At 37.6% G+C, this 22556-nt stretch overlaps 2 protein-coding genes across 7 annotated transcripts in view; one reads left to right on the top strand and one right to left on the bottom strand.

Moving 5' to 3' along the window:
* Positions 1–12645, top strand: part of NRG4 (neuregulin 4) — a 126563-nt gene extending 113918 nt beyond the window's left edge. For 5 of the 6 annotated variants that reach the window (XR_009518445.1, XR_009518444.1, XR_009518441.1 and 2 more), the window contains 2 exons: positions 3178–3261; positions 11872–12645. Coding sequence is in view for 1 of the 6 variants with exons in the window: in XM_060005553.1 (XP_059861536.1) it covers positions 3178–3194 (17 nt within the window). In the remaining 5 variants the exon portion in view is untranslated. Of the gene's footprint in view, positions 1–3177; positions 3321–11871 lie in introns of those variants that run through there. The other variant, XM_060005553.1, reaches the window with a different exon arrangement.
* A 1314-nt stretch (positions 12646–13959) lies between these two features.
* FBXO22 (F-box protein 22) overlaps positions 13960–22556 on the bottom strand; it is a 30032-nt gene continuing 21435 nt past the window's right edge. Inside the window, exons 6-7 of the mRNA XM_060005551.1 lie at positions 20629–20794; positions 13960–15589 (exon numbers count right to left, since the gene is read on the bottom strand). Coding sequence (XP_059861534.1) covers positions 15172–15589; positions 20629–20794 — 584 coding nt within the window. The 3' untranslated portion in view covers positions 13960–15171. The remainder of the gene's footprint in view (positions 15590–20628; positions 20795–22556) is intronic.

Below are 22556 nucleotides of genomic sequence, written 5' to 3'. Positions count from 1 at the left end.
AAAGATACATGCACCCCTGTGTTCACAGCAGCACTATTCACAATAGCCAAGACATGGAAACAACCTAAATATCCACAGACAGATGAATGGGTAAAGAAGATGTGGTATATATACACAATGGAATATTACTCAGCCATGAAAAAAGAATGAAATAATGCTGTTTGCAGCAACATGGATGGATCTAGAGATTATCATACTAAGCGAAGTAAGTAGAAAGACAAATACCATGTGATATCACTTATATGAGGAATCTAAAATATAACACAAATAAACTTATCTATGAAACAGAAACAGACTCAGAGACATAGAGAACAGAATTGTGGTTATCAGGGGGTGGGGGTGGGGGAGTGATGGAGTGGGAGTTTGGGGTTAGGAGATGCAACCTGTTATATATAGAATAGATAACAACAAGGTCCTACTGTATAGCATAGGGAACTATATTCAATATCCTGTGATGAACCATAATGGAAAAGAATATTTTTTAAAAGAATGTATATATATATATATATATATATATATGTATAATGGAATCACTTTGCTGTACAGCAGAAATTAACACAACATTGTAAATCAACTATACTTAAATAAAACATTTTTTTAAAAAGGAATGAATTGATTAACCCAAAGTGGTACATAAATCCAATGGAATATTATTTAGCCTTAAAAAGGAATCAAATTCTGATTCATGCTACAGCATGGATGAACTTTTAAGACAGTAGGCTAAGTGAAATAAGCCAAACACGAAAGATAAGTATTACATGATTTCACTTATTTGAAGTATCTAGAGTAATCAAATTCATAGAGACAAAGTAAAATGGTTGTTACCAGGGGCTAAGAGTAGGAGAATGGGGAGTTATTTAATGACTACAGAGTTTCAGTGTGGGATTATGAAAAAGTTTTGGAGATGCATGGCGGTGATGATTGTACAACAGTGTGGAACTGAACTGTACAGTTAAAAATGGTTAAAATGGTAAATCTTATTATGTATATTTCGCAATAAAAAGCCAGAAAGAGATGCTGTTATTAAATGATACTGTCACATGATTCATTTTAATATGCTCAAAATTAACTTTTGAGTTATCAAGAGATTGAGATGTGTTCCTCTACTTTGTAATTGAGTGAAATCATGTATTTTAATGATTTGGTGAGTTTGTTGATTTTTGCTAAATTTGTAATAATGATACTGTCTGGAACTACATTCATTTGTAAAATGCCTGATGGTAAAGTAACCAGTGAAGAAATTCTCAGAGAACTGAAAATTTATTATTGAGCATGGTTTTAACTGGGAAGATTAACACAAATAAGGCTAAGTCTGACAAGAAGAAATGTAGGAATGGTTGACTGAATGCACAAGGATCCGTGTTTGTAATTCACCAATAACATTTCTCTTCAAAAGGTTTGCCTCTTAATTTTTTTTTTCAGAACGTTCAATGGGATGGTAAAAACTCAATTATTTTTTAGAAAATGTACACACATAAAAAACAAGTCGACCTCTTCCTGTTTATAAAGACATGTTTGTAATAAAATAGAAGCTACCTTGGAGCCTTTCCACACAGAGGTACTCTGGTTTCATTGAGAAAAGAGTTTTGGCACTTAAGTATTAATTTGCTGCTTTCTTTTAATGGAGGCAGAAAATGTCACAACAAAGGGTAAAAATCTAGATAAGGTATTGGGCATAGCTCACAAAATTAGCTGACTGACCACTTATTTTTTCAAGGTCAAACAGTCTATCAGTAACTGCAAGGCCATTACTTTAAGAAAAGCAAAAAGAAATGCCTTTTACCGCATGTGACAAGATCTGTGTCATGAAAATAAAGTTGATCATGCGGACTGGGAATTGCTTAATGCTATTAGCTCGTATTTGTTATGAAAATCACAGCATGATGGTACACTCTATTTTAAATTTTATTAATGACCTGCTTTCACCAGGAAACTCCTCTTGCCACCACACCATAAAGCTTTATTCATTTTATCACTCCCTTCTGATAGGTTTGTTCGTGTCACCCTGTGTGCCTCTGGAATATAAACCTCCCTAGGCAATCTTTTCAATTCGTTCATTAAGTAAACCTACAGCCTAAAGTCCTAGCATACATTTAGATTGTGATTATGTATCCCTATTGCAATAATGCACTAGTTCTGAAAGTACAGCTCTTCAAATGAAAAGAAAGCAGTGTAATACGTAATCATGAACATCAGGTGTCTGTAGGTGCCAGGCACTGTGGTTGATATTTCATATCGGAGAAGGAGAACTCTTTTAAGTCCTAACACCCATTGTGAGGCAGGTGGTATTATTCTCACTCTACAAAAGAGAAAACTGAGGCTTAGAGAGGTTAACATCAAGATCACACATGAGGTGGTAGAACAAGGATTTAAACCCCAAGTCCAAGTTTTTTGTACTGCACTTATGCTTCCACAGATATGGGTTACAGACTTAGGGCTCATCGGCTATGGAGGGAATTGTCCCTACATTAAATAGTCCTAGCTAGCCACAGGGTTTTTTTGGTTTGGTTTGGTTTGGTTTTTAGTCCTGATTTTTGTTTTGTTTTTGCTACTTTCTTCTGTTTTCTTGCCATCAGTTATTAATTTTTATTGCCATTTGAATGACTCACTCTAGCAATTTTTTCCCCTTACTCTCTTTATCATTTGTAATATCTTTTAAAAAATTCACCAACGGGGCTTCCCTGGTGGCACAGTGGTTGAGAGTCCGCCTGCCCATGCAGGGGACACGGGTTCATGCCCTAGTGTGGGAAGATCCCACATGCCACGGAGTGGCTGGGCCCACGAGCCATGGCCACTGGGCCTGCGTGTCCAGAGCCTGTGCTCCGTAACAGGAGAGGCCGCAACAGTGAGAGGCCCACGTGCTGCAAAAAAAAAAAAAAAAAAAAAAAAAAATTCACCAGGCTTGTTAGAACTTCAGGTAACAGAAAACAGGCAGTGAGGAAAGGCAGGGACACTTTCCTCTGTGAGATCTGAATGGAGGTGCTGACACAACTCTTCTGTGTTCTGAGGAGCGTCGTGTGGCTTATTTGGATGTTCTAGGCTAGTTCACCTCAACTCTTCATATCACAAACAGAAGGGATGGATGTATATGTGTGAATAAAATAAAGATGTGTTGGAAGGTGTGCATATAAAGAAAAATTGAGATGGAGAAAACATCTTAATTCTTATTTTCTATAGGTCATGGAGAACATTGAAGAAATATCACAGTGAACCCAAATCACTGCTTTTTTGTTACAAAGGCAGAAAATGTAACACCAAAAGGTAAAAGAAATTAAACATTAATCCTTCTTTGTTCTCTAAATAAAAGACTGAAAGTTATCATACCCTGAAACACTGTCCTATTGCAAGGTATGTGTGTTTCTGTCCCGTGTATTATTAGCTCATTTGCAGCAGGTAAATAGGGGAGTAATATCAATCCTATGTGAGAGTTGCATTGGTCAAACATGATTTTTCCCAGTAAGCTAATGTGTTGAAGCATCCAGAGGCAAACTTTCTCACAGCTAAGGAGAAACTTTTAGCAAATATACCACGACCCTAAGAGAAAAGATGAAAATGCTAACTAAGGGCAAGGAGAGGCTTCAGTGGCTTTCACTGGGTTAAGCTGTCTGGGGAAGTTTCAAGTACAGGTAAGGCATGAAGACATTTCACCTGGTGATTAGAAAAAAAGCACTGATTGATGAAGGTGAAACCACACAACTTGTCTCGGGACTTAATAACTCACAGGTTCTTATGTCTCGGTGCAGAAGGAATTCGGTGAGGGACAAAGTGGCAGGTAAGAAGTGGATTTATTAGTATAGGATGCTTCTGAAGGATACAAGTGGGCAGGCAAGAGAGCTCTGCCCCAGGAACTAAGTGGGCTACGTTTTTATAATCAAAGGAAAAGTGGGAAGTGGGAGAAGCCCACCTTCTTCCACATTCTTTGAGTAGACATCACGCTTACATCACTAGCTCCTCCTTTGGGTGGGGCAGAAGAGTTTTTGACCCTATTTGGTCAAACGGGGACTGTCAGGGTGCTATTCAAATCAGCAGAAGGGTGGTAACATAGGCTAAAATATGTTAAATCATCTCAGGTTTCAGTATGAGGGTCTTATACTTTGGAATGCCACCTTTCCCCTGTATTCCTGTACATGCTCAGGTGCACGTCCTAAGGATCATTATCTTGCTGACCTTGACCAGCAGGCTGCAGGCCTTGTTTTTTCACTTAATGGCCTGGGGCATATCTCGTGCTTTTATTGCATGGTTTCATTGTTAAGCAGAGCTGTTTTGTTTCACAGTGTTCTGATTGCTTTCTTGAGTGTTCATTAGCTTACAATGGTCTCCCAAAGTTCCCTTTGTGTCTATAATCCCCTAGTGGGACTTCTAAAACTACCTGTGTTAACTATCCTGCTCTATCCCTATCATTGGCAGCTACCTTTAGGTCATATTTTTCATATTGATGAAAATCATTTCTCTATGAGAAGCAATTGATTTCAAGGATCTATATCTGAAAGAAACACAAGCCCAAAAGTTTAAGTATACAGAAGATGGACTAATTCTCAGTGGATACTAGTGGAAATTTAGGATTCTAGTTTTTGTTACTGCTCAGGTTACAAAATTCCAAACTTATTTTCCCCATAAGGCTTTTAATTTTAGGGCATGATTTTGCAGAATGTGAGGTTTTCATCTTATTAGGAGCAAAATAAAGAATTCATTAGGCCAGAACAGTTTCTTCAGTTTTTCCAACTGAAAAAAACAATGGCAACTTTCAGGACATATGAAGAGTTGTGGAGTAGCTTGGAGCAGTGGGAGTTCTGAACACCAAAGGTCTAGGGCTAGTAAATAGCTGAGGCAGAGGAGCAAGCTCTGGCCAAATGAACAGCCCACCTGTGAACAACTTCCCCTTCAAGCCAGTTCTCCACATCCTTGCCAACACTTGTTTTTGTTTGTTTTAAGGGCCATCCTAATAGGTGTGAAGTGGTATCTCATTGTGGTTTTGATTTGCATTTCGCTAATTAGTGATGTTTAGCATCTTTTCATGTGCTTATTGGTCATCTGTATATCTTCTTTGGATACCTGCCTATTCAAGTCCTTTGCTTATTTTGAACTAGGTTTTCTCTTGTTGCTATTGTTGCGTTTTAGGAGTTCTTCAGATATTCTGGTTATTAATCCCTCAGTCGGTACGCACTGACTTTTCCCAACAGTCTAGCCCAGTGTGAGCACTGTGAATTGAATCTGTCACTAGTGCCACTGATTCATTCATTCACTCATTCATTTACCCATCATTCACTTACAACTAATACATATGAGCTTGAGGCACTAGAGTATACAAAACAAAAAACCCTCACAGAATTTTTTAACAGACTATTTTTTAAAAAGTTACAGATTTATAGAATGATTGAGAAGACATTGCAGAGAGTTCCCATATACTTCCCTCTCCCACACAGTTTTCCCTATTAAACATCTATGTAAAATGTACTAGTGCACTACATTTGCTAATATAAATGAAACAATTATAAATTAAATGAAACAACGTTTACAAAAGTCTATAGTTTACATTAAGGCTCCTCTTTTTGTTATAGTTTTATGGATTTTGACAAATGCATCATTTTATGTGTCCACCACTACAGTATCATGTTGAATAACTTCACCACCCTAAAGATCTCCTGTGCTCCATCTACTCAGCCTTCCCAATCTCACAGTGATAACCACTAATCCCTTTACTAGCTCTATAGTTTTCCAGAATGTCATATAGTTGGAGTCATACAGTATGTAACCTTTTCAGACTGTCTTCTTTCACTTAGCCATATACAAATTAAACTTCCTCTGTGTCTTGTGGCTTGATAACCTTTTTTTTTTTAAATAGCTAGGTTATATGACTTGTGGTGGTTTAAAAAAGTTTTTATAGTAGAAAAACATACACAAAAAACATACACAATATGTAAAAATGTACGATTTTTACATATACAATTCAGTGGCATTAAGTATATTCACACTGGTGCAACCATCACCACCATCCATCTCCAGAACTTTCTCAGCATTCCATACTGAACACTGTACCCATTAAACATTTACTCCCCATTCCTCCACTCAACACCCTGGTAGCCAACATTCCACTTTAAGTATTTGAATATTCTCAATACTTCATGTAAGTAGAATCATGTATTTGTCCTTTTGTGTGTGGCTTATTTCACTTACCATGTCTGCAGGGTTCATCAGCACTATAGTATGTATCCAAATTTCATTCCTTTATGTGACTGAATAATATTCCACTGTATCTATCTACCACATTTTGCTTATTCATTCATTAATCAATGAACATGAGTCATTTCACCTTTTGGCTATTGAGATAATGCTTCCATGAACATACATGTGCAAGTATCTGTTCAAGCCCCTGTTTTCTGTTCTTTTGTATAAATACCCAGAAGTGGAATTGCTGAGTCAAATGCTAATTCTGTATTTAATTTTTTGAGGAACTGCCTTACTGTTTTCTACAGCAGCTATACCACTTTATATTCCTAGCAGCAATGAACAGAAGTTCCAGTTGCTCCACATCCTTGCCAACACTTTTTTTTCCCCCAATAATAGCCACCCTAATGGGTATGAAGTGGTATTTCATCATGGTTTTGATTTGCATTTCCCAAATGGTTAGTGATGTTGAGCATTTTTTCACGTGCTTATTGGCCATGCTGTATCTTCTTTGGATACCTGACTATTCAAGTCCTTTGCCCAGTTTTGATTTGGGTTGTCTTTTGTTGCTATGTATATTATTGTTTTTGATGCTATTGTAAAGGGAGTTATCCTAATTTCTGTTTTGGGTTGTTCATGTTAGTGTACAGAAAGGCAACTGATTTTGTGTGTTGCTTTTGTATGCTTCAACTTTGCTGATTTGTTTCTAAGTTCTGACAGATTTTGAGGTGCAGGGAACATTAGTGTTTTCTACATATAGGATCATGTATTCTGCAGAGATAATTTTACTTCTTCCTAATTTCAATCTTTTTCTTGACTAATTACTCTGCCTCAAACTTCCAACACTATGTTGAATAGCAGCAGTAAAAGCTGCATCTTTGTCTTGTTTCTTTCAGTCCTTCTCCATTGAGTATGTTAGCTATAAGATTTTCATATGTGGTCTGTATTATATTGAGGTAGCTTCCTTCAATTCCTAGGGGAGTGGTGGTTTTTTTTTTTTTAATCAAAAAGAATTTTGTCAAATTCTTTTTCGGCATCAACTGATGGGATCCATGTGTGACCCTCATTCTGCTAATGCAGTGTATTGTATTTGATTGGATTTTCATCTGTTGAACCATCCTTGCATTGCAGCAATAAATCCACTTGTTCAAAATGTATAAAACTGTTAATGTGCTCTTGAATTCAGTTTGCTAATACTTTAAGATGTTTGCATCAATATTCATCAGGGGTATTGGTCTTTTTCTTTTCTTGTGTTGTCATTGTCTGGCTTTGGTATCAGGGCAATACTGGCCTTATAATATGGATTAGGAAGTGTTCCCACCTATTGAATCTTTTTGAAAAGTTTGAGGACTGGAGTTATTTCTTCTTTAAATGTTTGGTTGAATTGAGTAAAGCCAGAGGTTGCAGGATTTTCCTTTGTTGGGAGGTTTTTGATGGCTGATTCAATCAATCTCCCTTCTACCTATAGGTCTATGTAGATTTTTTATTTCTTCATTAATCAGTCTTAGTATGGTTGTGCTTTTGTTTTTAGAAATATATCCATTTCATCTAGGTTATTCAACTTGTTTAAAACTGCTCATAGTACTCTTATCCTTTTTATTTCTGTAGACTCATTAGTAATAACCCTACTCTTATTTCTGTTTTTAGAAGTTGAGTCTTCTCTTGTTATTGATCTAGCTAAAGGTTTTTCCACTTTGTTAACCTTTTCAAAGAACTAGCTTTTAGTTCAAAATTTTCTATTGATTTTCTTTTCAGTATTTTGCTTATCTTAGTTCTAATCTTCCTTCTACTAGCTTTGGGTTTAGTTTGTTCTTCTTTTTCTAGTTCCTTAAGTTATAAAGTTAGAATGTTGATTTCAGATTTTTTTTTTTAAACGTAAGCATTTACAGCTAGAATTTTCTGTCTTATGGGGTGCAATGAAAGCAGTGCTGTTTTGGTATGTTGTGTTTTGCTTAATGTATTTTGAGGATGTTATTAGATATGTAAATGTTTATAACTGTAACATTGTTGTATAAAACCTTTTAACATATAATGTACTTTTCTGTCTCTTTAAATCCAAAAAGGTTGTAAGTCTATTTGTCTCATAATAATATACTGTTCCCTTTTGGTTACTATTTGCATGGAATATTTTTGCTCCTTATTTTCTGTGTTAGTGTTTTCTTTTGTGTTTTGTTTTATAGTGAAACATTTAAATTCTCTTTTTTCCTTTTGTGTGTATTCTATAGCTATTTCTTTGTGGTTACCATGGGGATTCCATTTACCATCATGAAGTAATGACACTAATTTGAATTTACAGCAGCTTAACGTCAATAGTGCATAAAAACTTTGCTCTTATATAACTTTGCCCTCACTCCCTTTCAACTATTACTGTCACAAGATTACATCTTTAAGCATTGTGTCTAAAAACATAAACCAACTAAAAACATAAACCAATAATTGTATTTTTATATGTTCGTTCCTAAATTGTGTGGAAAACAAAGAGTTACAAATCAAAGTTATAATACTAGCTTCTATAATTGTTCATGTATACCTTTACTGGAGAGCTTTACTTCTTCACATGGTTTCCTGTTCCTATCCTTTGTCCTTTCATTTCAACTTGAAGAATTTCCTTTAGCATTTCTTGCAGGGCAGGTCCAGTTGTATCAGTGTCCGGTAATGTTTTAATTTCTCCCTCATTTTTGAAGGACAGTTTTGCCAGATAGAAGATTTTAGGTTGACAGTTTTTTCGAGAAATCTGATAATCTTATTGAAGATCCCTTTTTTTTTTTTTTTTTTAATGTGGTACGCTGGCCTCTCACTGTTGTGGCCTCTCCCGTTGCGGAGCATAGGCTCCAGGCACGCAGGCTCAGCGGCCATGGCTCACCGGCCCAGCCGCTCCATGGCATGTGGGATCTTCCTGGACCGGGGCACGAACCCGTGTCCCCTGCATTGGCAGGCGGACTCTCAACCACTGCGCCACCAGGGAAGCCCTGAAGATCCCTTTTATGTGATGTTTCTTCATTCTTGCTGCTTTCAAGATTCTTTCTCTTTGTATAGCTTAATTATACAGATTTTCCTCCAGTTGCAATGGGGTTGTATCTTGATAAACCCATGGTAAGTTGAAAATATAAGTTGAAAATGCATTTTATATACCTAACCTACTGAACATCATAGCTAAGCCTATCCTATCTTAAATGTGCTGTGAACAATTACGTTAGCCTGTAGCTGGGCAAAATCATCTAATACAAAGCCTATTTTGAAGTGATGTAATTTACTGAATACTGTACTGAAAAACAGAATAGTTGTACATGTATTAGATGTTTACTCATGATCATGCAGCTGACTGGGAGCTGCAGCTTTCTGCCACTGCTAGGCATCATAAGTGCATATCTTACTGCATACTGCTAGCCTGGGAAAAGATCAAAATTCAAAACTTGAAGTAAGTATGGTTTCTACTGAATGCATATCATCTTTACACCATTGTAAAGTTGAAAAAATCCTAAGTCAAATTGTCCTAGGTCAAGGACCGTCTATAATGTATCTTGGTGTCTCTTTTGACTTTACCCTGTTTGGAGTTTGTTGAGCCTCTCCTGATATGTACATCCATGTCTTGCATCACATTTGGCAAGCTCTTTTGTCATCATTTCTTCAAATAAACTTTATGTAGCTTTCTCTTTTCCTTCTGGGACTCCTGTTTCGTCTTCCATTTGATGGTATCTTACAAATCCCTTCGATTGTTTACTTTGCTTTCTTAGACACAATTACTTCAACTGTCCTGTCTTCAACTTGCTGATGAGTTCTTTTGCTTGCTCAAATCTGCTGTTCAACCCCTCCAGTGAAAATTTTGTTATTGTAACTTTCTGCTCCAAAATGTTTGGTTCCTTTTTATAATTTCTCTCCACTGGTATTCTCATTTTATTCATCACTTTCTTGATTTCCTTTAGTTCTTTGAGCATATTTAAAGGTCTTTTTCTAGTAAGTTCAATGTGTGGGCCAAGCCAGTTTCTGTTCCATTGAATAGGCCTCGTTTCCCTGTTGCTCTGTATGCCTTACAGATTTTTTGTTGTTGAAAATTGGGCATTTCACTATTACAGTACTGTAATTCTGGATATAACATTCTCTTCTATTCCCAGTGTTTACCAGTTGTTGCTGACTGTTGAACGCTGTTGTTCATTTGTTTTTGAGACTTCTCCAAGGTACTTTTACAAAGACTATCCCTTGTGTGTGATCACTGAAACCTCTGTTCCTATTATCTCATGTTCAGCTGTTTTTAGAGATTTCCTTGAATGCCAGTTCTCCTTTCTGCATTTCAGCTGTGTGCTAAGGCACTCCTGCAGCTCTTAGCTAGGCCTGCTTCTATCCTAGGGATCAGACCAAGATGAAAACCTAAGGCTATCTTAAATCTTTTCTGAGCATGTTTTGCCTGTGCATTCATTTGGCATTCTATATCTTCCCCTGGGTACAACTGCTTTTGAATGCCCAGTTTCTCACAAATCTCACCCCAGCTTCTCCTCTAGGCCTTACACAGCCTGTTTTATGTCTTCACCCATATCCAGGTGCCTGTGATTCTGCAGTCATCTTGCAGCTTTCACAAGCAGTGCCTACTCTTTCTTGCCTGATTTCCAAGTTATGCAAAACAGTGATGAGCACCTTGAGTCAGTCCTTCTAATCCCCCCCCCCCCCAGATTAGAAAAGACAAACAGTGATTTGCAAATAAAGTCTATTCTTCCTCTTCTGGTTTGAGGGAGGGAACTGGAAACCATCCTTCTGTCATTTTAAGAATAAGAGCACCACTGCATGGGAGGCAAGGGTGAGTAAAAAAATCACAAAACTTTCCTACCATTCTGAGGATGGGTTTTCTTCACTGGGCACTGTGTTAGTTGCTGTAAACCTTTGTTTTCCAGAGCACCAACAAATTCGGTTCACACAGTTGCTAGTGTCACTCAGCTCAATTATGTTTATTCCTATCTGTAATTCTAGTATCCTGACTAGGCCTTGAACAGAGTTATGTTTTAGATACATGTATGGTAACTGAATTTTGGTTAGATGTGGAGGTATTGTGAAAAGGTTAAGAAAATGGTCTCAATTATCTTCACTGATTTACATTTAAAATTAATGAATATATGTATTTTTTCCAATTTCTTGTAATTATCTTGCCTTTTTTACTGGCTGTGATGTCACTAGAGAACAGTAACTTTTATAAAAACTTTATGAAGTGAAATGCTCCATACACTCTTAGTACCAAGACATTAAATGAAGTTTATTGGGGCTTCCCTGGTGGCGCAGTGGTTTCGAGTCTGCCTGCCGATGCAGGGGACACGGGTTCGTGCCTCGGTCTGGGAAGATCCCACATGCCATGGAACGGCTGGGCCCGTGAGCCATGGCCGCTGAGCCTGCGCGTCCGGAGCCTATGCTCCGCAACGGGAGAGGCCACAACAGTGAGAGGCCCGCATACCGCAAAAAAAAAAAAAAAAAAAAAAATGAAGTTTACTGGCCTCTGCCAATGTTTTCTACTTTAGAGTAGCATATATTCTTCTATTCTGTCTCCATCATGGCATAAGGCAGAAATGAAACAAAAATAATATGTCTTGTAAATATTTGACTATTTTTCTCTACACAGGCTAATATTAAAAAAAACTTTCTGGTAACATTCTTTACATAGCACATGTATTAGTTTTGTTTATTTAACAAGGATGTTATTACTAATACTATGTTTTGTTATTTTAGGATTTTCATTAAGCAGACTCATTCCCTTTCTACAAATGAAAACCAAGTCAGTCATCTAAAATCTCAATTTCAAATCAAGAGGATTTAGTCTTCTGTTTTCATTAAAATGGAATTTATGGTGGTGTTCAAATGGGTTAGACTGGGCACAAAATGACAGAAGTAGATTTTTTTCTCAAAAATTTCTGCAGAATGCCTAGGAAATTCTCAGATTTGTAAACGTTTATTTTACATTCTTTGCATGTTCATTGTGTTAAGTTTGTAATATAAATTAGTGGCAAAACTCTTGCTGTTTGGCTTCTCTTACTAGGTTGAAAAGTTGTTTTATTTACCAATGATGCAGGTTTAAGCAAAGTTGAGAATTAATTACAGTAGTGAACTGGCCTTCTGGACCTCCTTCATTACTCTAGCTCACAGACTATTAATTATAACAATGTGTAGGGTGTCTGTTTTGAGATCTTAATTCCAAGCTTCCTTACTCTTTTTTATATTGCTACTTGGCATTTCAAGGAGTTTATTCCTTTGAAGCAGCCTTTAACAAGGCAAATTGTAGCTGCAGAAGGATTCTGCTTTGAAAGCACATTAAGGAAATCAATACTTTTTAAACACCTTGATTAAACTATCCTATCCTTGTCACTTGATAGAAGACAGCTCAGTATTGTAAAGAAAACAGTAAGGGTACATCTTCTCTTTTTGTGCTCATGTCAGCTTTTTCATGTGATCATTTTTCCAGTTTCACAAATAACTACAACAGTTGCCATTTCTAGGAATTATGTTTTTAGCTGAAACAGTAACTTTTTCTTTAATGCCTGCTTTTAAGACAAGCCTTTCAAAACCATAATAAATTGTTTTAACTTTGGTTAAATTATCATCCCCCCCCCCAACTTCCACAGAAATGTCAAAGCCTCTGAGAGGCAGGGCCAATAACTTTTGTTTTCATCAGTACTACTCCTTCAATTGGTTCAACTTCTTCCCTTTCTATTTTGCACCAGGGTTACAATCTTGTGGCCAAATGAATTTACTGTTCCTAACAAGCTCCAAAGTCTCAGCTATAAAAAGGAGCCATATATTAACCTCGAATACTGTATGAAATGACCTTGCAGCAGACTCTCCTTTGAGTAGTAATAAAACATTTTATGTATTAATTTGAAAAAAATAAAACAGTTCATTCAACCAGGTGCATTTTGTTCATATTTCCATTTTCAAAATCTTTTTTCCTCTACTGTTCAGTCAACTCTGGTTAATATCAAGGACAAAGAAAATTTACAAAGTATTTTCCTTATATGCTATGTAAGCATAACCAAGGACTTAAATTTTGAGATATTCTCTACTTGATAATGGGTACCAATGTCAAATAATAATAGAAGAGTTAATAAATAAAAATGGCTAAATATTAATATTCACAGATTAAAAGTTCTATGGCAATCAAACTTTTCTTTGGACTTTCTTCAGGAACTAAGATTGAGTATAACCATAAATTAAAGAAACTTTTAAGTATTTTTATCATTTATATAAATAAACAGCAAGAAAAAAAATCTTTTGAAGTAAAAATGGGTTTAAAAAAAGTGATTAAAAATAGAAAAGCAGGGGCTTCCCTGGTGCAGTGGTTGAGAGTCCGCCTGCCGATGCAGGGGACACGGGTTCGTGCCCCGGTCCGGGAAGATCCCACATGCCGCGGAATGGCTGGGCCCGTGAGCCATGGCCACTGAGCCTGCGCATCTGGAGCCTGTGCTCCACAAAAGGAGAAGCCACAACAGTGAGAGGCCCGCATACCGCAAAAAAAAAAAAAAAAAAAAAAAAAAAAAAAAAAAAAAGCAGGAATGTTGTTAATATATTTGATTTCACTTACCTTGCAAGTTTTCTTCTATCCCATTAAAACCACTATTACAAAAGTGCCATATATTATATCATACTGTATTAGAATATGCTAATACAGATATCCTGTAACAAAGACCTGGAAAAAAACAAGTGCCTTAGGCAAGAATTATGTTAATTTCTGTCTTGTAAAACACTCTGGAGATAGGCAGTCCAAATCAGTAATGGTAGCACGTCAACAAAACTGTATGGCAACCTAGGATCATTCTGTGTGATCGCTTCCACAATAGAGCACTGCCTCTTCTGTAGAGTCTAAGATGGCTCACAATCATATACACTTCTAAGCAAAAGGATCGAAAAAAGGCAAAAAAAAAAAAAAAACAGTCTGTTTTAAAGGACACATTATCATTTCCCTCACATTTCACCAGCCAGAACAGTCATACTTGCAAGGGAGACAAGGATGTAGTCTTTATTCTGGTGTGCATGTGCCTAGCTGAAAATCAAAGGTTTTATGACTGTGTGAAAAGGAAAGAATGGCTATTGGGGGGGAAACTGGTTTTCTCTACACAGATTTCATTTTGATATTTACATAATGAGAAATTTAAACTTGAAAAACATTTTACTGGAAATATGCCAGGATTTGCTAACTAACAAATACCATTATTCTGGGTTTTCTTTTCTAAAGGATTCCTTCACTCACTCACTAAAAGCAATGAAGTACACAGCTATCTGAGTTTCCAAGGTATGTTTTATTGGTATAAAACCGAAATAAGGTGATGTAATTGTCTCATCTGCCAATTAGTTACATAGAAGTAGGTGAAAAAAAGAATTTTCTGTTGCAATTTCTTTATTGAGGGGAAAGGAAAATTTTTTTCCTTATAAGGTAATAAAATACTGATTAGTCTTGGCAATTTATTTGACTAAGCAACTTTAGAGTACTAAAACAAAAATAGTTCTTTAACATTTATCAAATAAGTAAAAAGTCAGCAATTTGTTACAGCTTCTGAAAAAAATGGTAAAATTGTAAAGCAGAGAAAAATTTCCCAAGCCATCTGTGTATTTTTCTCCTTTATTTAAGGGAGAAAAATATCTTCATGAGTCTGCTGAAAGATCATCTAACATTGCAGAGGTAGTCATGGAATGTCTTAAATCTCCTTTCTGTTGATGAATCCTTTTTCAGTCTTCCTATGCAGAAGACTATTTAAAGTCCTATCACACAGCAGCTACATATCTGGTGCAGTATAGCCATAATTGGTTCACTTGTGCCTGATGCAAAAGCTCTCAACTCCCGGTCTTGCATTACATCATGTACAAACTTGTCCTTCACCTAATATATTAAAAACTACCAAATAATCTTCAGAATGTCAAAGCTACAAAACAGATACATATAAAGTTTTTTGTTTGTAATATACATATCCCAAGTTTCCATTTTCTGGAAAAGACAGAGCCCAAAAGTTATACACTGTGAAAGCCACTTTACAGGTGGCTTTATTTAGATGACCCAAGATGAATTAGTGCCATTATTGTTGTATAGCTGTGAAATAGATCATCATCCTTTACCTCATTACATTTCTTCAATATAAAGTTTCCAGTGACTATGCGATCACATCCAATTTCTCCATTTCCAAAGAAGCCAAATAAAGGAACACTAGGAAAAAACTTTCTAAATGCATCAGCCTCCACATTCCCCTTGTCTCTATAATACTGAAAGCCCCTACCAACACACGCAAACATGAAGCCAATGGTATTCTGCTCTGGAATGTTGGCTGCTTTGAGGCGCTGCATCGCAGCCTCAGCAGTCTTCTCGTCATTGACATCCTCATTGAGAAGCACTGTGGCACTCTGGATACGATGTCCACTAAATGACAGTCCAACCACACCGGTGGCATCAATATCCAGAGGGTTCCTAGAAAATTAAATTAGAAAAGTGGCAATATATCATGAAACACCATTCAAATTTACAGTATAAAAGAAAAATCCTCCTGATTCATTGGTTGGGAAGTGCTGCCTCAGTCTACAGTTAGTCTGAGGCTTTCTCTCCCTGATCAGAGGACTGTAATAAGGGTTAAAAATTAAACTACTGAAATTAATATATTAAAAGAATGCAGAAGGCAGATCTACGGAGAAGAAAGCAACCATTTCCTCAGTCACAGATACAAAGGGGCAAATGCATCATCTCCACAAAGATTTCTAAAATCCAACCTGAGTTTTAGAAGGGTACAGAGTATTCTTAACTTTCTCACTTCCCTGAAAAAGGAATCTTACAGTTTTATGCATATATACTATGATATGTATTAAAGCTTTTGGTATTATTTACCTCTTTGGTATCTTTTCTCCCCTACCTCAGCTGTCAAATTCTAAAAGAGGTGTATTAAATATTCAATCATGGAGGATAATTTTATTAAGAACCCATAATTCCAGAAGTTTTAAGCTCTATACTGTTTGGTCCATAAAGGAATAGACTATATTGCTGTGTCTTATTTATTGCTTTGACCTGATAATTTAGCTTAATCTGAAGGTAAAATCATACATTTTCTTTTTGTTTCTATTTGCCTGGTATTTTTTTTAATGAAATATTTTATGGTTACTACAGAAAATAAAAATAAAATGCCAATAAAGTTGTAAAGCATAATACAGTGAACACCCATCGGGGAAAACCAAGTAAGTACCTAACATTTCTATCAGAGTTTACGAAATGGGCAGGATTCACTGGGTTAAAAAGAAACTAAGACTTAAAAAGCTTAAGCACTGAGCAACTTAAGGCTAACTAGTGGCAAAACCAGTTTCTGAGGGGCAGAATCCATCTTCTGAAGTCTGCTGCTGTTCCTTTAACCTTATTACATTTCCTCTTTGGTATACAACTGCAACACGAGTCTCCTGCCTAAAAAGAATTATTCACCTTTTTTTGGAGGGAGCGGGGCTCCTATCTGGACACCATTAACATGGAGCACTGATTTACTCAATGGCTTCCCTTACTCCATGACACAGTGTAAAGACCACGTTAAAATTAATGTGTCATGTAAGAGGTAATGATTGTTGAGGGTATATTTCCCATATTAGGTATAAAGAGTAGATTATATACAGACAGCCATGCTAACAGGCTAGCACCTCAGTTACATGTCTGAGTGAGCTGCATTTCAAAAATCAACTGTATGTTAAATTGCCATTGCCCTATCTGTATATAATTTCAAAGTAAAAGCAAAGACAATAAGGAAAATTAGGCAAAAGGAAAAATAACCCACAGATAGCTAACAAGAATCAGGTATACTTATGCATGAAATCCAGTGCTTAGAGTTCAGTGCAGTTGGCTTTCCTCCCTTCTTCCTCAGGTTCCAGGGAACTCAACTTAGCTACCTGCTTTCCCTGATCCATCAGTGCTGACTACCAGGAGGGAGATGATGACTGGGACGATTTAAGCTGCTCTTAATGATACTGATCTCTAACAGTGTGTCTCCATGTCACCACTCTAGGATCCAAATACTAAACACAAATATAGAGAGAAACAAATAATAGTGCTTGCAGGAAACATCTGGAGGATGGGGGCGGGGGTGTGTGTGTCTCATTTTCTTGCTTTTGGAAACAGCTGATATTTATGTCCACTTAATTAGCTCAAACTCAAAATACTACATACTTTCATTGGAAATGGAAAAGTAGTAATGGTTCAAGATAGAAGAGCAAATATTTTTTATCGTTGAAAACAAAAGCCCTAATAATAAAATGAAAGATGCATCATTTTTGAGCTTGAAAAAGCCTTTCAAAAGATCTAGTACAGTATTTCCAATAACGTGTGCCAAGTAATATTGCTATATGTGGAATCTAAAAAAATGGTACAAATGAACTTATGTACAAAACAGAAATAGAGCCACAGATGTAGAAAACAAACTTACTGTTACCAAGGGGGAAGCGGTGGCGGGGGGAATAAATTGGGAGATTGGAACTGGCATATACACGCTACTATATACAATATAGATAATAAGGACCTACTGTATAGCACAGGGAACTCTACTCAATACTCTGTAATGACCTATATGGGAAAAGAATCTAAAAAAGAGTAGATATATATATATGTATAACTGATTCACTTTGCTCTACAGCAGAAACTAACACAACATTCTAAATCAATTATACTCTAATAAAGATGTTAAAAAAAAAAAGATCTAGTACAGTATTCCCAAAAATGTATGCCAAGTAATACCAGTCAGCCTGCAAGATGCTCCATGGACAAAAGGTTTTGTGGCCAAACAGATTTAAGAAGGGCCACAGGTAATAATATTCCCCCTCCCTCTAAAAGATCCAAAGTACTGAGCACAGTATTAGAGGCTCTGAGAAGTTTTACCATAAAGATGTACTGTTGAACCACGCATTTCCTTTAGAGGAGGAAAACAGAGCCAGAGAGGAAGTGACATACATATGAACCATACGAAGTCCCCTGCGTACGAACAAGTCCCCTACATACGAACAAGTTCCGTTCCGAGAGCATGTTCTTAAGTCCAATTTGTTAGTTAAGTCCAACAAAGTTAGCTGAGGTACCCACCTAACACAATCGGCTATATAGTACTGTACTGTAATAGGTTTATAATACTTTTCACACAAATAATACATAAAAAACAAACAAAAAATAAAACATTTCTAATCTTACAGTACAGTACCTTGAAAAGTACAGTAGTACAGTACAACAGCTGGCATACTGGGGCTAGCATCCAGTGAACAGGCAAGAACAGATACTGACTGGAGGAGGAAGAGGAGGTGGGAGATGGTAGAGCTGAAGGATCGGATCGCTCTAGGAGATGGAGGGAAGCTGCAATTTCACTCACGCCTGACGCTAATGGCACAGGTTCTGGTTCCTTGCTGGATTCAGTTCTATCTACCGTCTTGAAAAAGTGATGTCTGGGTAGTAGCTCTTTTTTTCTCGTCACAGATGACACGGTAGCACTGGATGGCATTCTGAACAGTTGCTACAACCTTTGTGTACCATTTTACGTCCGGGTCCTATGCCTCAAAAAGTTAACAGTGCCTCCTCAAATAAAGAAAATCCCCTCGCCATTTCCTGTGTCGTGAATCTCTTCGGTTCTTCAGTTACTTCCTCCTCTTGTTTCTCTGTGCCCCCAATTCCATCAGGTCTTCATTAGTAAGCTCCTCATGTTGCACAGCAAGGAGTTCAATGAAGTCGTCCTCTTGCAGACCTAGCTCCAGCTTCTCACTGAGGGTCACTAAGTTGCTGAAGACCTCTTTGGATTCCTCATCCACCTTCTCAAATCCACAAAAGTCATGAACAAAGGTTCTTCCAAACCCCATTCATGGTGACGGCCGTAACCTCACACCAAGCAAGGTCAATGTTTCTCATGGCCTTGTATATGTTATAGTCCTCCCAAAACTGTCACAAGGTTGTTCCTGATTTGTCACTTGCCTTTACTGCCTGACGAAAAGTGTGACATAAATAATATTTCTTGAAAGTCACTATAACTCCCTGGTCCATAGGTTGGATGAGAGACATTGTATTCAGTGGCAGATGCACTACTCTGACGTGGGATGAAAGCTGTCTGTGAATGGGGGGGTGGCCCAGAGCACTGTCAAGCAGCAAAGGAATGCTGAACGGGACGTCCTTCTCCAAGCAGTATTTCTCTACCTTCAGGATAAAGTGGTGGACAAACCTGTCCTGGAAAATGGCCTATGTAATCCAGGCTTTGGGGTTACTCTTCCACACAACAGGAAGAGAGCCCCTGGCTATGTTTTTAAGGGCTCTTGGGTTCTCTGAATGATAAACTAAGAGAGTCTTCAGTTTCATATCGCTGGAAACACTGCCACCAAACAACAGAGTTAGCTTATGCTTTGCTGTTTAGAGCCTGGCATCAACTTTTCCTCTTTACTGATGTAACTTCGGTCTGGCATCCTCTTCCAGTACAGTCTCATCCACATTAAAAACCTGCTCAGGTAAATACGTGCCTTCATCAGTAATTTCTCGAAGCATTTCAGGAAATTCCCGGGCAGCTACCATATCTTCACTCGCTACCTCACCACTTACTTTTACATCATGAAGGTTGACTCTAGTCTTGCACCAATGAAGCCAGCCGTGGCTGGCATTAAAAGATGTGCCCTCTGATTCTTTGCCATGTTTCTTCTTCAAGTTTTCATAAAGGCTCTTAGCTCTCTCTTGAATCAGCATTAAGCTGAGCGGGACTCGACACTGAGGCTGATCCTGCATCCACACACTGAGATGCTTCTCCATCTCCTCCATCACTTTTCCACACTTCTTCAATAATATTGTCAACATCACCGGCACAGCAGACTTCACATGTTCTTGTCCTTGTTCTTTAGAATCGTGCCAATGGTTGAACGATTCATGTGATGATAATGAGCGACGTCTACCATCTTTTTGCCTCGCTCCACTCTCTCAGTTCTTTTCGCTTGGCGTTTCTTAGCACTATCAGCTACATCACCGCTGCTTTTATGCTTGCTTCCGGACATCCTGGGCTTTAATTAAAGATACTGTACTACTGTACTCTATACAGTACTGTACAGTACACAAAAGCATAACCACCTGTAGAGGATGCACGCATGTGACAATGTATGCCAGTCACGTGAACTAATTTACATGATTGGACATGCAAACGCACAGAAGTTTTGCAACTTGAAGGTTCGTTATGTAGGGGACTTACTGTATTGCAGTTACAGAGTACAGAGCTGTCAAGGGAGCTCAGTAGACAATGTTGAAAGTCAATTTTGAGGAGAGTATAAGTCCAACTAAGTTCTTAAATGATAACATATATAAATTTCATTCTTCAAAGATAAGCAGAATTACATTGTGTGAGCCCCTCAACCTATGTCTATTGCAAAACGGAATTAACTATTAGCAATTCTTTAAGCATGTTTTTTAAAAACCCAAACACTTCCCATGAGAACATTTCCCACAACGTGCAGAAGAAATCAGAAGCACATCAGACATACTTTTCAGAGGTCAGCGATGCCAGGTTGTCCACCTGGCCTCCAGCCAAGATGACATTCATATCACTGAAAGTGCTCACTACATGCTGCAGATAATTATTGGCTCCCACTTTACAGCAATTATAGCCAAATACAAGGACCACACGAAGCTCAGGGTTATCTAAAAGACCTGCAAAGAAATGAAAAGAAACAATTAAAGATAGCCTTAAAAAGAAATCCTTAAAAAGGAATTCTTCATTTTATTATTTTGCAAAATGAAATGTTACTGCTAATGTCCTGTAAGCCTAGTTAAGTGCAGTTTAAGCTGTCAAGTCCTCCATTTTTTTTGCAAACTTTAACATTACTCAAAATCTTTGCTATAATTAATTTTTCATCATTAAGAATACTAAATGGCTATTTGAAAATAATACAATCAACACTCAACACAAATAAGGAAGCAGCTATGTAACTGAGCAACACCCTTGGTGGGCCTTGGTGCCATTCCACACAGCCACCACCTGGAATGGAAGGGAACACTGGTTTACGAAAGACAGAGTTAGACGCAGTGGGAATTTAAACATCCAGAGAAAATGGACAGAAACAGCACTAACCACCTGTAGTGGGTTGAATGTGGTCTCCCAAAGACATATCCACACCAAATCCCTGGAAAGAAGAATGTGACCTAACTTGGAAAAGAAAAAGGGTCTTTGCAGATGTAATTAAATCTTGAGATGAGATCATCTGGATTATCCATAGGCCCTAAATACTATACAAGTATCCTTATAAGAGAAATAGAGACAGACAGAAGAGGCAATGTGACCACAGAAGCAGAAACTAGAATGATGCAGCCATAAGGAATGTCGATGGCATCAGAAGGTGGAAGAGACAAGAGATTCACCCCTAGAGCATCCAGAGGGAATGCAGCCGCATCAACACCCGGATTCCAAACTTCTGGCCTTCTGTACTGTGATAGAATAAATGTTTTAAGCCACTAAAGTTTGTGCTAATTTGTTACAGCAGCCTCGGGAAACTAATACACCATTAAAATACAGGGCTTATCCATATATTCCAAGAAAGGGAGTGGGAGTGAAGGTGGTTTAACCATTGGAAACTCATTCCAAAGCAGGGAAATATTCAATTCTGCAGCATATGGATGAAAAGCAGCTACCACTAGAGGGCAGCATAGTCTACCAGGAGGCAGGCAGTACTCATGCTCTCCCCTACAAGCTCCCAGGCTTTCACATGTGCCTCTTGCACCTTGTTTATACACTATCAACTTGAAATTTGCCAAAGAGGTGGCTCTGGGACACAAAAAAGAAAAAAAATCAAACACCTCACTCACATTTGAGTTTCCACTGACTCAGCCACATGACTTCCATCTTCACAGACGTAAGGGTAAATAAAGGTTGCCAGAAATAAGGCTCACTTAATAAGGAAACGGGGTGGAGCAGAGGTGAGTGACCAATTCCTAACACCAAATAATGATTTATCTAGGGAGACTGCCTCTGGTCCATTTCTAATTCTCTATACAGTACATCACTGATTTGGAGAGTAAGAAGGATATTCGTACAAACCAGTACTTTCAAGATACCACATACCCCAAACCATTACTAAAAGGTCTTTTTCTCTACACAGACCAGCCCAGCAAATTTTCAGAGAATGTTTTTTTTTTTTTAGAATGAATTTTCAGAGTCAAAAGAGGCCCGTGGGATCAACAGTTTACGATTGTTTTACAAAGAAGGGCTGCTAATCCTAGAAAAGTGACTGGCCCAGGACGGCATCTTGGCAGCCTCTAGACCCACATCTCCTGACTCTCAGTTTTAAGTTTTAGAAACCTGAAAACGTCTAAGTCTCTCCCTTTCCTGATTTCTAAGCTCTAGGCCCTCTTTTACAATTGCCTACTAAGATTTTCATCTGAATGTTCTATAGGCACCGCCCTTATTCATCCAACG

Source organism: Delphinus delphis, chromosome 2, assembly GCF_949987515.2.
Source record: "Delphinus delphis chromosome 2, mDelDel1.2, whole genome shotgun sequence".
Lineage (NCBI taxonomy): Eukaryota > Metazoa > Chordata > Mammalia > Artiodactyla > Delphinidae > Delphinus > Delphinus delphis.
This window is presented reverse-complemented; position numbering and strand designations above follow the sequence as displayed.